Below are 14522 nucleotides of genomic sequence, written 5' to 3' on the forward strand. Positions count from 1 at the left end.
AAGTAAAAGTGCTTTAAAGTTATTACCACGTAAAGTGACACGTCAGATTTGCAAAAAATGGCCTGGTCCTTAAAGGGAACCTGTCACCAGGATTTTGTGCATAGAGCTGGGGACATGGGCTGCTAGATGGCCGCTAGCACATCTGCAATACCCAGTCCCCATAGCTCTCTGTGGTTTTATTGTGTTAAAAAACCGTTTTGATCCATATGCAAATGAACCTGATATGAGTCCTGTGTCCGGAGAGGAGTCCAGCGGAAAGGAGCCCAGCACCGCCCCGCGTCCTCCGAAACTCCTCCTTGCTGGCTGACGTCACAGAGCTGGAGCGCCGAAATCTCGCGATGCGCGAGCTAGCGCATGCGTAGTTCGTTCCCTGTGCTGATGCCAGCACAGGGAATGAACATGATGCCGACACTGCGCATGCGCTAGCTCGCGCATTGCGAGATTTCGGCGCTCCAGCTCTGTGACGTCAGCCAGCAAGGAGGAGATTCGGAGGACGCGGGGCGGTGCTGCGCTCAGAAAATTGGACTCATCTCCGGACACAGGACTCATATCAGGTTCATTTGCATATGGATCAAAACGTTTTTTTTAACACAATAAAAGCACACAGAGCTATGGGGACTGGGTATTGCAGATGTGCTAGCGGCCTTCTAGCAGCCCATGTCCCCAGCTCTATGCACAAAATCCTGGTGACAGGTTCCCTTTAAGGTGAAAAATGGCAAGGCCCTTAAGGGGTTAAAGTGGTTCTCTACTGGTTATAAAGTTTCGCTGACAATAAGCTCAAAAAGTCCCCCCTGTTGGAGCCCCCAGACATCAGCTGTAATCTATGGTGAAACCTGGCAGTGCAGTTATGTTCACACGTTCAGGAACACTCGTTAGTGATCATCTGGCAGTCTAATACACCCTTAAAGGCAACACAACATCAAAACATATTTAAAAGCAAATAAACTAATAGACAACAGGCAAGTACCACACAGTATAAAGTGCCCAATCTTGAGAAGCAGCAAGTTGTTAAAGGAAACAAGGAGACACCCCTCAGTATTCGCCTGCAATTAAGAACTAGTAAGCACTTACGTGACAGATCCTGCGCTGCTGCTCCAGTTATTCCAGCAGGGCTCTATTCACCTGGCTGCAGTGGTGAAGGTTCAGGTCAACCACAGAGGGGTCAAATAACAATCAACCAGTATTTACCTTACAGATCCTCTGTTAGGCCACTGCCCTGATCCCAGCCCCTCTCTACTTCTTGTTCTTGGGTTCGACGTGCCATAAATAGCTTGGTCTGGCTGCTTGGCCAATCAGTGGACACAGTAGTCACTCGCCTCAGAACAGGAAGTGGAGAGAAGCAGAGCTGGAACAGCAGCGGTGGGGGATCAGTAAGGTAAGTACTACCTCTATTTGTTATTTTACTCCAATCTAACCCATTTTTTTAATTAAAATTATCCCCCCCACCCCAAGAATATCCCTTTAACAATGGCACCAAAAAAAGCAAGAGCGGTGATACTGACAAATATATCTTATGCATATACAGCACATTAAGTATGTGATGGTTGCCTACCATCCATTGTTTTAGTGAACCACTGGGGGGTCTTGATAACAATTCCTTTTTCAGATTACGTACAAGAAAAGACATGGCCATTAAAATGAAGCAAGTAAATCTATGGAAAGCCTCTCCATACAGACAGGCCATTTAATTAAGGTGATGCCCCGCACTGTGAATCGCCTGTATCGGGGCTGCTTAGCTTCAGGAAGACAGACAGCTGCAACATTATTTGCCTGCTCAACCTGAGGGCCATCTGACTTTAATTGTCGCACGTAGCTTGATGTGGTGCTGCCTTGTTAGAAGCCCAAGTATAGCACTAGAATAATCTGCAAAAAAACACTAACTTGCCAACCCAGGTCTGAAAACAGGGGCCGTGTCTGTCTGGCTGCCTGACGGCTGCAGGAAATATGATTAATGAGTGAGGTATAATGATATTGGGAACCCGATTAGCACCACCAAAAGGTCACAGATCAAAGCGGTGTGCTTTTCAGGAGCTATAATCATTGCATATAATCTGCGGGCTGGAAGGAGTAAACTGGGAAGTCATCGGAAAACGTCATCTTGGTTTGGATAACCACAGACACAAAATCTCTTTAAAAGGCATGTTGGGTTTTAAACAGTCTAGAACGAATCAATTTGCTTGGCAGTCGGCTCTCTTCTCTTCCAGTATCACTTCTTCCACCGAATCCTATTTTTCTATTAGGCTGTTTGTACACAAGCCGCGCGCCTTCTCAGCGGCAGACTTTTTAATTATCCTCTGAAAGAGGCGATTTGCTGCCGTGTGTAAATGTAGCTGCATAGGGATACGTCAATCACTCCTTTCACGGCAAAGGGGTTCTATGATATTTCATAGCACTGGGATGCTGATGCGCACGATGAGTGCTTCTGTGATATTCACTGTCAGGACTGATCTCACAGTGTCCATAATGTGTCCTTATCACTAATTGTCATGTACTTCATCTAGTAGCTGAGCGAACACATACTGAGTTTACCATTTACTCTAACAGCCAGTGTCACCGCAGTCCCTCTAGCATCTCTCCAATGTGAAATAACGCTTTGCCACTGCACTACCCAAATGACTGTAGTGCGTTAATTCAAATCATACGTGAAAATGTGGTATTTTATCATTAGTATGGTCTCCCTACACTAAATGGCCATATAAGTATTGGCCGAAACAATCTAACCAATAATATGCCAGGCTACACTAGCATATCAGAGAACAACTATTCAAAAAAAAAAAAGAAAAAAATAATTAAAAACCCATTGAGGGGCATTTACTACAATGTTTGCGCCGCTACTGTGTTGTAAAAAAGCTGCACATTATGGTGCAAGCCCTATTTGCATCACAATTTGCGACTTTTGAGCTTCTCATCACTTTTCTAAAGTGGCTACAAAAGAGGTGGGACTTGAGGGAGTGAGGGGATTCATATGACCAGCTGGATATACAATAACCTAGACCAGAAACTGGCAGTTATAGCTGAAGTCTACACCAGTTTCCAGAGATGCGGCTAATTTATTAAGAGGCATCTGACGTTTAATAAAGAAGGCGCATGTCACTCTGGCGCACAGGAGATTGAGACTTACCCCCAATGGGTTTGCACTAAGTGGCAATGATCGGCTGCATTCAGCTGACATAGCCTATAAAAACCCAACCAAATTTTTGTCCAACAATAATCTGCTGTCCACCATCACTAAAAAGTGTTCAAATGCACACACAAATAGGCACTGCCGTTAGCACTGTGGCTTTCCAGCATTTGGGGTCCAGGGTTCAGATCTGACAAAAAAAACAAAAACATCTGAATGGAGTTTATATGTTCTCTCCATGGGTTTCCACCTGGTATTCGGGTTTCCTCGTACACACCAAAACACACTGATAGGGAGTTTTGTGAGCTGCACGGAGGACAGTGGTGATAATTTCTCAATGATTGTAAACCAAAATGGTCAAAATTGGCCATTTCGGCAGAAATCTTTGACGTGTATGGGTATATTGAGATTAAGGCCTCATGCACACGACCGTTGTTTGGGTCCGCATCTGAGCCGCCGTTTTGGTGGCTCGGATGCGGACCTATTCAATTCAATGGGGCCGGAAAAGATGCGGACAGCACTCCGTGTGCTGTCCGCATCAGTGGCTCCGTTCCACGGCGCCGCTAAAAAAATATAACATGTCCTATTCTTGTCCGCGCTTTGCGGACAAGAATAGGTATTTATATTGCCGGTGTCCGTTCCGTAAATTGCGGAAGGCAACACGGGCGGCTTACGTTTTTTTTGCGGATCCGCGGTTTGCGGACTGCAAAAAACGGAACGGTCGTGTGCATGAGGCCTAACACAGGAACATTTCACTTACAACCCTATTTGTGGCATAAGTAGTACTGACAACACCCTAAGGGAATGACTGTAGACAGAACACAATGCCCTGATTTACAGGGAGATGTGATGCAATTCACAGTAATGCACTGGTCCTGGAATAAGAAGCGGTGAAATAGTCGGTTTTTCTTTTTTTCTACTCTTCTTTTTAGTAACATCAGTACAGCAGGTCTTTGATGTGCTTACCAATCTGTTTATACGAACAAACCCTTCCGGAGTTTTGGCCCATGGTGGAAGCTCCACATCAGATACTACTGTACCATCATCCATCACTCCAAGATTGTAATCATTTGAGTTCACAAACATCTCCGGCAAGTAGTAGAATTCAGGAATGAGCTCCTACAGGAATAATGAAAAAATAAAATAAAAAAATCAAGACTCTGCTTGTAACATTTGTAATCTCATACGAGCAAAACAATAGGGTCCAGAAAACAAAGTGGAAAATGCAGTAAGAACATCCACTTTTGAGTCCACTGACACCGTTGTGGCTATAGGGGTTGCAGCAGTTGCGAATGGGCCCCCAAGCCAGGGGGGCCGACAGAGCCTTAGTTGCCAGTGGCGGTCTATTTTTCATTTTATAACACGCAGTGCGTCCATCTAGCCGAGTATTCTGGAACAGACTTTGAAAATGTTGAAGTAGTGAAGTCTAAAATTACATTTTTATCTAAGGTGGTTAAACTCTGAATTTTTTTTACTTCTCCAGCGATGCCGATTCCAAATGTTAGTTTTAAATTTTTTTACTGCTATTTTTTTCAGATATATATATATATATATATATATATATATATATATATATAATATATAAAACGTCAGTATTAGAATATGACACATGGTAGGTGGGGAGCAGGATACAGTTTTGCATTGGGTCTTAGAAGTCTTTATTTCAAAATGCTATTTTACAAACATTGTGTTAAAATACATTTTTCACCAAGATATGTATACTTACTATTTTATGTGACAAAACCATACACCATAGAATAAGTATCTGTAATTGGAGCAGTTTCATAATGATTGAATTTTATTTGGTGGGGATTTTTTTCCTGCTAAATTTGTTCATAATTTTCAGAAATCGTTCAATGGATAACTCAAATAAAGGGGTTGTCCAGTTACAGGCATCAAGTACTTATCTGCTGGATCCTTCACCGCTGCTCCAATTCTCCCGGCTGAGCTCTATTTACAGAGCGGCAGCAGTGACATCACATTGACAACACGTCACTGCTGCAGCCAATCACTGGCATCTGAGGACAGTGATTCATTGCTGGGGTCACATGTTTGTGATATGACATCACCACTGCAGCCAGATAAATAGAGCTCGCCTGGAAACCCAAAAAAAAAACAAAACTGTGGCGGGGGATCTGGCAGCTAAGAACTTCCCGTTTTTCATAGCAGCTTCATCCTGAAACCGGACAGTCTCTTTAATGGAAATTTTGGTTTACCCTGCTTCAATATCAATAATAATGTTTGCTACTGCATGAATGGTTTGTTTTTGGTATGCTTAAAAAAGCCTTAAAAATTGTAAAAAAATAAATAAAAAAATTGCTGCACAAGTCAGACAATTATAGTTTCTGTGTTCAAACTGGGGTATATAGATGATAAAAAAAAACACAAAAAAAAAAGCCAAACCTTAAAAGCATCCCAAAAAAGCCCAATAAGGCCATAAATGGACACACTTTCGTACAAAGGTTTGTTTCCGATTGTTGTCCTGTGAAAACATGCCCAGGATGAGATGCCAAGCAAATACTCCTTAGTCATTGATAGCATTTTTTTGTGGTAAAAAATAAATAAATTATAGTCTGTCACCAGCACATCTCCCAATGTATGAGAGGAAGGGTATGGACAAACAATTGCACAAACGATCATTCCAACAAACCCCTCCTAAAAATTTTAACATGAAATAAATGCTGATTGACTTTTTATATGGTTGATTATGCCATTTGTAAGACGTTTTGTATAACTTGGATAATCCTGGAGGAATCTCTAATCTGTTATCTGCTCTACGTGAAATCACAAAATAGATCATAATCAGCTTAAATACAGAAATTTGAAACTAAATTCTACCTTAACCACCTCAGCCCCCAGTGCTTAAACACCCTGAAAGACCAGGCCACTTTTTACACTTCTGACCTACACTACTTTCACCATTTATTGCTCGGTCATGCAACTTACCACCCAAATGAATTTTACCTCCTTTTCTTCTCACTAATAGAGCTTTCATTTGGTGGTATTTCATTGCTGCTGACATTTTTACTTTTTTTGTTATTAATCGAAATTTAACGATTTTTTTTGCAAAAAAATGACATTTTTCACTTTCAGTTGTAAAATTTTGCAAAAAAAACGACATCCATATAGAAATTTTGCTCTAAATTTATAGTTCTACATGTCTTTGATAAAAAAAAAATGTTTGGGTAAAAAAAAAATGGTTTGGGTAAAAGTTATAGCGTTTACAAACTATGGTACAAAAATGTGAATTTCCGCTTTTTGAAGCAGCTCTGATTTTCTGAGCACCTGTCATGTTTCCTGAGGTTCTATAATGCCCAGACAGTACAAACACCCCACAAATGACCCCATTTCTGAAAGTACACACACTAAGGTATTCACTGATGGGCATAGTGAGTTCATAGAACTTTTTATTTTTTGTCACAAGTTAGCGGAAAATTATGATTTTTTTTTTTTTTTTTTTTTTTCTTACAAAGTCTCATATTCCACTAACTTGTGACAAAAAATAAAAAGTTCTATGAACTCACTATGCCCATCAGCGAATACCTTGGGGTCTCTTCTTTCCAAAATGGGGTCACTTGTGGGGAAGTTATACTGCCCTGGCATTCTAGGGGCCCAAATGTGTGGTAAGGAGTTTGAAATCAAATTCTGTAAAAAATGACCAGTGAAATCCGAAAGGTGCTCTTTGGAATATGGGCCCCTTTGCCCACCTAGGCTGCAAAAAAGTGTCACACATCTGGTATCTCCGTACTCAGGAGAAGGTGGGGAATGTGTTTTGGGGTGTCATTTTATATATACCCATGCTGGGTGAGAGAAATATCTTGGCAAAAGACAACTTTTCCCATTTTTTTATACAAAGTTGTCATTTGACCAAGATATTTATCTCACCCAGCATGGGTATATGTAAAAAGACACCCCAAAACACATTCCTCAACTTCTCCTGAGTACGGGGATACCAGATGTGTGACACTTTTTTGCAGCCTAGGTGGGCAAAGGGGCCCATATTCCAAAGAGCACCTTTCGGATTTCACTCCTCATTTTTTCCTGAATTTGATTTCAAACTCCTTACCACACATTTGGGCCCCTAGAATACCAGGGCAGTATAACTACCCCACAAGTGACCCCATTTTGGAAAGAAGACACCCCAAGGTATTCCGTGAGGGGCATGGCGAGTTCCTAGAATTTTTTATTTTTTGTCACAAGTTAGTGGAAAATGATGATTTTTTTTTTTATTTTTTTTTTTCATACAAAGTCTCATATTCCACAAACTTGTGACAAAAAATAAAAACTTCCATGAACTCACTATGCCCATCAGCGAATACCTTGGGGTCTCTTCTTTCCAAAATGGGGTCACTTGTGGGGTAGTTATACTGCCCTGGCATTCTAGGGGCCCAAATGTGTGGTAAGTAGGTAAATGACCTGTGAAATCCGAAAGGTGCTCTTTGGAATGTGGGCCCCTTTGCCCACCTAGGCTGCAAAAAAGTGTCACACATCTGGTATCTCTGTATTCAGGAGAAGTTGAGGAATGTGTTTTGGGGTGTCTTTTTACATATACCCATGCTGGGTGAGATAAATATCTTGGTCAAATGCCAACTTTGTATAAAAAAATGGGAAAAGTTGTCTTTTGCCAAGATATTTCTCTCACCCAGCATGGGTATATGTAAAATGACACCCCAAAACACATTCCCCAACTTCTCCCGATTACGGAGATACCAGATGTGTGACACTTTTTTGCAGCCTAGGTGGGCAAAGGGGCCCATATTCAAAAGAGCACCTTTCGGATTTCACAGGTCATTTTTTACAGAATTTGATTTCAAACTCCTTACCACACATTTGGGCCCCTAGAATGCCAGGGCAGTATAACTACCCCACAAGTGACCCCATTTTGGAAAGAAGAGACCCCAAGGTATTCGCTGATGGGCATAGTGAGTTCATGGAACTTTTTATTTTTTGTCACAAGTTAGTGGAATATGAGACTTTGTATGAAAAAAAAAAAAAAAAAAAATCATCATTTTCCACTAACTTGTGACAAAAAATAAAAAATTCTAGGAACTCGCCATGCCCCTCACGGAATACCTTGGGGTGTCTTCTTTCCAAAATGGGGTCACTTGTGGGGTAGTTATACTGCCCTGGCATTTTCCAGGGGCCCTAATGTGTGGTAAGTAGGTAAATGACCTGTGAAATCCTAAAGGTGCTCTTTGGAATATGGGCCCCTTTGCCCACCTAGGCTGCAAAAAAGTGTCACACATGTGGTATCGCCGTATTCAGGAGAAGTTGGGGAATGTGTTTTGGGGTGTCATTTTACATATACCCATGCTGGGTGAGAGAAATATCTTGGCAAAAGACAACTTTTCCCATTTTTTTATACAAAGTTGGCATTTGACCAAGATATTTCTCTCACCCAGCATGGGTATATGTAAAATGACACCCCAAAACACATTCCCCAACTTCTCCTGAGTACGGCGATACCAGATGTGTGACACTTTTTTGCAGCCTAGATGCGCAAAGGTGCCCAAATTCCTTTTAGGAGGGCATTTTTAGACATTTGGATACCAGACTTCTTCTCACGCTTTGGGGCCCCTAGAATGCCAGAGCAGTATAAATACCCCACATGTGACCCCATTTTGGAAAGAAGACACCCCAAGGTATTCAATGAGGGGCATGGCGAGTTCATAGAAATTTTTTTTTTTTGGCACAAGTTAGCGGAAATTGATATTTTTAATTTTTTTCTCACAAAGTCTCCCGTTCCGCTAACTTGGGACAAAAATTTCAATCTTTCATGGACTCAATATGCCCCTCACGGAATACCTGGGGGTGTCTTCTTTCCGAAATGGGGTCACATGTGGGGTATTTATACTGCCCTGGCATTCTAGGGGCCCTAAAGCGTGAGAAGAAGTCTGGAATATAAATGTCTAAAAAATTTTACGCATTTGGATTCCGTGAGGGGTATGGTGAGTTCATGTGAGATTTTATTTTTTGACACAAGTTAGTGGAATATGAGACTTTGTAAGAAAAAAAAAAAAAATTCTGCTAACTTGGGCCAAAAAAATATCTGAATGGAGCCTTACAGAGGGGTGATCAATGACAGGGGGGTGATCAATGACAGGGGGGTGATCAATGACAGGGGGGGTGATCAATGACAGGGGGGTTGATCAATGACAGGGGGGTGATCAGGGAGTCTATATGGGGTGATCACCACAGTCATTGATCACGCCCCTGTAAGGCTTCATTCAGACGTCCGGATGCGTTTTGCGGATCCGATCCATCTATCAGTGCATCCGTAAAAATCATGCGGACATCTGAATGGAGCTTTACAGGGGGGTAATCAATGACAGGGGGGTGATCAGGGAGTCTATATGGGGTGATCACCACAGTCATTGATCACTCCCCTGTAAGGCTTCATTCAGACGTCCGGATGCGTTTTGCGGATCCGATCCATCTATCAGTGGATCCGTAAAAATCATGCGGACATCTGAATGGAGCTTTACAGGGGGGTGATCAATGACAGGGGGGTGATCAGGGAGTCTATATGGGGTGATCACCACAGTCATTGATCATGCCCCTGTAAGGCTTCATTCAGACGTCCGGATGCGTTTTGCGGATCGGATCCATCTATCAGTGCATCCGTAAAAATCATGCGGACATCTGAATGGAGCTTTACAGGGGGGTGATCAATGACAGGGGGGTGATCAGGGAGTCTATATGGGGTGATCACCACAGTCATTGATCACGCCCCTGTAAGGCTTCATTCAGACGTCCGGATGCGTTTTGCGGATCGGATCCATCTATCAGTGCATCCGTAAAAATCATGCGGACATCTGAATGGAGCTTTACAGGGGGGTGATCAGGGAGTCTATATGGGGTGATCACCACAGTCATTGATCACGCCCCTGTAAGGCTTCATTCAGACGTCCGGATGCGTTTTGCGGATCGGATCCATCTATCAGTGCATCCGTAAAAATCATGCGGACATCTGAATGGAGCTTTACAGGGGGTTGATCAATGACAGGGGTGTAATCAATGACAGGGGGGGTGATCAGGGAGTCTATATGGGGTGATAACCACAGTCATTGATCACGCCCCTGTAAGGCTTCATTCAGACGTCCGGATGCGTTTTGCGGATCCGATCCATCTATCAGTGGATCCGTAAAAATCATGCGGACATCTGAATGGAGCTTTACAGGGGGGTAATCAATGACAGGGGGGTGATCAATGACAGGGGGGTGATCAGGGAGTCTATATGGGGTGATCAGGGGCTAATAAGGGGTTAATAAGTGACGGGGGGGGGGTGTAGTGTAGTGTAGTGGTGCTTGGTGGGACTTTACTGAGCTACCTGTGTCCTCTGGTGGTCGATCCAAACAAAGGGGACCACCAGAGGACCAGGTAGCAGGTATATTAGACGCTGTTATCAAAACAGCGTCTAATATACCTGTTAGGGGTTAAAAAAAACACATCTCCAGCCTGCCAGCGAACGATCGCCGCTGGCAGGCTGGAGATCAACTCTCTTACCTTCCGTTCCTGTGAGCGCGCGCGCCTGTGTGCGCGCGTTCACAGGAAATCTCGCCCATCGCGAGATGACGCATATATGCGTGACTCTGCGCAGGGCTGCCACCTCCGGAACGCGATCCTGCGTTAGGCGGTCCGGAGGTGGTTAACTAACCATGGCATTAGGGCTCAGAGCGAAGCCTTTTTGGGTTCTCCGAGTATTTGGCAGGTCATAAGTACAAGTCATAAGTACATCTCTGCGGTGCAGTCAATGGTAAACCAAGCTTGCCTCAATTAGGGATTAAGTTATCACCCTCATCATTTTGAGAATGCTGCAAGGCTTTGTATACTAAAACACTAATTAAGGGAAAGTAAGATGATCTACTTGACATATGATGCTGCTGATAATGGTAGTGCAGCATTTCACGTACCCTTAAGGTGGTTACAAACCGAACTTGATCATTATACCAATTAATTTAGATCACCATGGCCTCTGTAGAAGCACCCTGGGTAATGATCTGTTTCTCATTGCTTCTACAGAGGCCATGGTGATCTAAATTAATTGGTATAATGATCAAGTTCATTTTGTAACCACCTTAAGGGTACGGTCACTCCTCAGTTTAACCGATTTGGCAGAGAACAGCCTGCCAGAGTTCACCGGATCCAGCCTTGCCGGATACTGCCATTCACCACCAGACCCTATTGACTATAATGGGATCTGCTTTCTGGCATAATTGCCGGTTTTCAGCAGAACAAATATCGTTGCATGCAGCAGCTTTTGTCTGCCTGAAAGTCAAAAATAGTCAGAAATAGTCAATGGAGTCCAGCAGTGAACAGCAGTATCCAGCAAGGCCGGAAAATAGTTCTCAGCTTAGAAAAGATGTACACAGACATATAAACCCAGTGAACTAAACCATGGCATTGGTTTTATTAAATATATACATAGTTCAAGTTGGGTGAATACCTAGAAAAGGTATTCCTTAAAAGGGGTTCACATTTTTTTTTTTTATTCGACCCCCAGCCAGGTGTACCCATGGAGAAATACCCACCTGCTACATTCCATGTCCCTGTCTCTTGTCACTTGTCTTCTAGACCCCGTCTGTCAACTTCTGCATGGATGGTGTCATGTGCGCCACTGCAATCAATGACTGGCCTTGAAGTGTGACATATCGCTAAGGCGCAGGTCACTGCTGGATCATGTGCACTTGGGAACTCGTCACCGCTGAAGCCAGTCACTGGCTGCTGCAGCAGTGTACATGACCCCGTCCATGCGGAAGTTGACAGACAGAAACCAGGAGACCAGTGAAGAGAGCCAGAATGTAATGGTGGGGAACAGGCGAGTATGGATTATTCCACAGGTACATCTGGCTGGGGGGAAAGTGGAAAAGAAGAGAAAGCTGGACTACTCCTTTAAGCTTAGGTCAATAGATTTTGTTGGTCATCTGTTTAACTGTATGGTATTGATACTTCAAGTTTACTCATTACTTACAAAGTAAATATATAAGGCCCTTATATAATGTGCAATTTTGAATACTCATGCCTTCTTGAGTAGCAATAGGGCCCTTGAGTCTCATCAGGCACAAGGTACAACTACCTCTTTACCCCCTATATACCATTTACAAAGTATAGCTTGGTTTTTGGACATTTTCAAGGACATGTAGAATCAAGATATAACGTCACACCCAGGCAATGTGCTGGGATGTAAGTAAAAGGACACTGGAAAATCTGTGCTGGCCACTTTCTGGATAGTGTTTGTGAGATCATTATACCGCACTTACTAATATAGCCTATGCTGAAATGATGTACCATTTTGAACATTACATTTCATACGGTATGCCTCCTTGTTGGTCAAGTCTTTTGTCCTGTCCATAAAATGGCTGCTGATGGAGGGTCATGTTACCAGGCAAATCGCCTTCATGTGATGCCTCCTTCATTCAAATACACTGCACCTGCCATCTGTACTTGTTCTGTTGGAAGTTTAGTTCAGGTGCAATGTTTTTGAATGGAAGAGGCGATTTGCCTGGTCACATGACCATCCATCAGTAGCCATCTGGACAAGACCTCTGTGTGGACAGCACAAGACTTTGTAAACAAAGGGAAATACCTTCTGAAATATAGAAAATAGGGCAGAATTTTACAAAGGCTATATTAGTAAGTGCCATGTAATCATTTTACAAACACATTGGTCATCAAAAACCAAAAAGTGGCCAAAACCTTTAAAGGTTTTATCTTAGTACTTTTTCTGTCCAAGTGATTAAACTTTTCTTTATACTCTGATTAATGCAGTTTCCTACATAAAAGTTATATTCTTTTTATTATTTTGAAATATTGTAAAAACTACCTACCACAGATTAAGTTTGTCTATTAGTGGTAGAGTGTATGATGTCAAAATATGATGGTGCCATGTGTATCCTTGCCCGCTACTGAAAACACCCTTTGTCTAGTGTAAGTCTATCACTTTGCTAGTGTTGCTAACGTGGCAACGGACTCTGTGGACCCCAGGTATAAAGAGCAGTTGTACAACCTCGGGGTGATCACAACACTCAACCACAATCTGGCTGTTGTGGGCGCCGGTGTTCTTTCAACATGGGCATAACTTGGCCTGATGAAAGGCTTCTGTTTAGCCCGAAATGTTGCCATAATTTGTTGTGCATCATGTCCTGCTGAATAAAACTCACAAATTACTTCATCATATCCTCTGGAGTGCTGTCTGATTATACGAAGTCTTAAGGTATAAAGAGCAGGTTGTGATTTCATCCTTTGCAACTAGTGATTGGTATGAATATACAGCACCGGTAATCTATTTACACAAGAGAAGCAGGGGATACATTGTTCACCTGTAAAAAACATACAAAATCCAATACAAAAAAAAAAAAAACATTAAAAAGCATCAATAAAGAATTTTACCTTGATGTCTGACGTGTCACGTTGCGAATTACGCCACGCCCTTGAAACGGAAGAAAATGTTCTGTCAGCATGATCAAATTTCCCACCTTGGAAATTGAGGAAAAAAGTGGTAAAGGGCTCCTAGAAAAAAATATATTACTATGTTACGGAAACGTAAAGATGAGTGTGATCAACTTCAAAAACTAAATGGACACATGGGAGGGTCATTTATCAAACAGGTGTAAAGTAGAACTGGCTTAGTTCCCATAGCAACTAATCAGATTCCACCTTTTATTTTCCGAAGAAGCTGTCCAAAATGAAAGGTGGAATCTGATTGGCTGCTATAGGCAACTAAACCAGTTCTACTTTACACCAGTTTGATAAATGACCCCCATGGTTACTACACAATTTCAATATGGTATTAAATTACTAGTCTGCATAAAAAACATTTAATGGATTTATTATGCCATCAAGAGGTTCAGCTATCTTATCTATATGGGGGTCCTAACAGCTTTCTAATCATCCCCTAACCGTTCATGCTTTAAGTATTTAGCTACATACTGATATAGTGGAAAATTCATTACCCTCCCATTCCAACACCCATTTGCAAGTGGATGTGGATCTGCTGTGCCACTGAACTGATTTGACTTAGGGCTACTACTAAGAGCACTATCCTGGCAGAGCACTGGTCTTCACCCTTTAACCCCTGTACAGGGATCTGGACTCTGCTGCAGGGAAACCAACAGGTTGCTACCACCTATTGTAGTCTCAGTTTAGAAGCTGCTGACCCATGGGGGTGAAAAGACACTGGTGCACAGAGCGAACAGCCAAAACTGTAGGCAGGAAACAAGCCAAGGTCAGGGCTGGCAGCGTATGAGAGATCCAGTAAACAGCCCAAAGTTCACAGTGGGAATCAAAGGGTCAGAACGAGGAACAGCCACTTCACAGGATAGACTATAAGAGTCTAACTGGCAGGATCTGACCACTGGGGCCCCCGACAATCACAAGAATGTAGGCCTGTACTCCCTGATTG

General features: G+C 42.7%; 1 protein-coding gene across 1 annotated transcript in view; it reads right to left on the reverse strand.

Annotated features, from left to right (window-relative positions):
• LRBA (LPS responsive beige-like anchor protein) overlaps window positions 1–14522 on the reverse strand; it is a 640201-nt gene that overhangs the window by 150577 nt on the left and 475102 nt on the right. Inside the window, exons 45-46 of the mRNA XM_040418535.1 lie at window positions 13511–13630; window positions 4088–4240 (exon numbers count right to left, since the gene is read on the reverse strand). Coding sequence (XP_040274469.1) covers window positions 4088–4240; window positions 13511–13630 — 273 coding nt within the window. The remainder of the gene's footprint in view (window positions 1–4087; window positions 4241–13510; window positions 13631–14522) is intronic.

Source organism: Bufo bufo, chromosome 2, assembly GCF_905171765.1.
Source record: "Bufo bufo chromosome 2, aBufBuf1.1, whole genome shotgun sequence".
In the NCBI taxonomy this organism is placed as follows: Eukaryota; Metazoa; Chordata; class Amphibia; order Anura; family Bufonidae; genus Bufo; species Bufo bufo.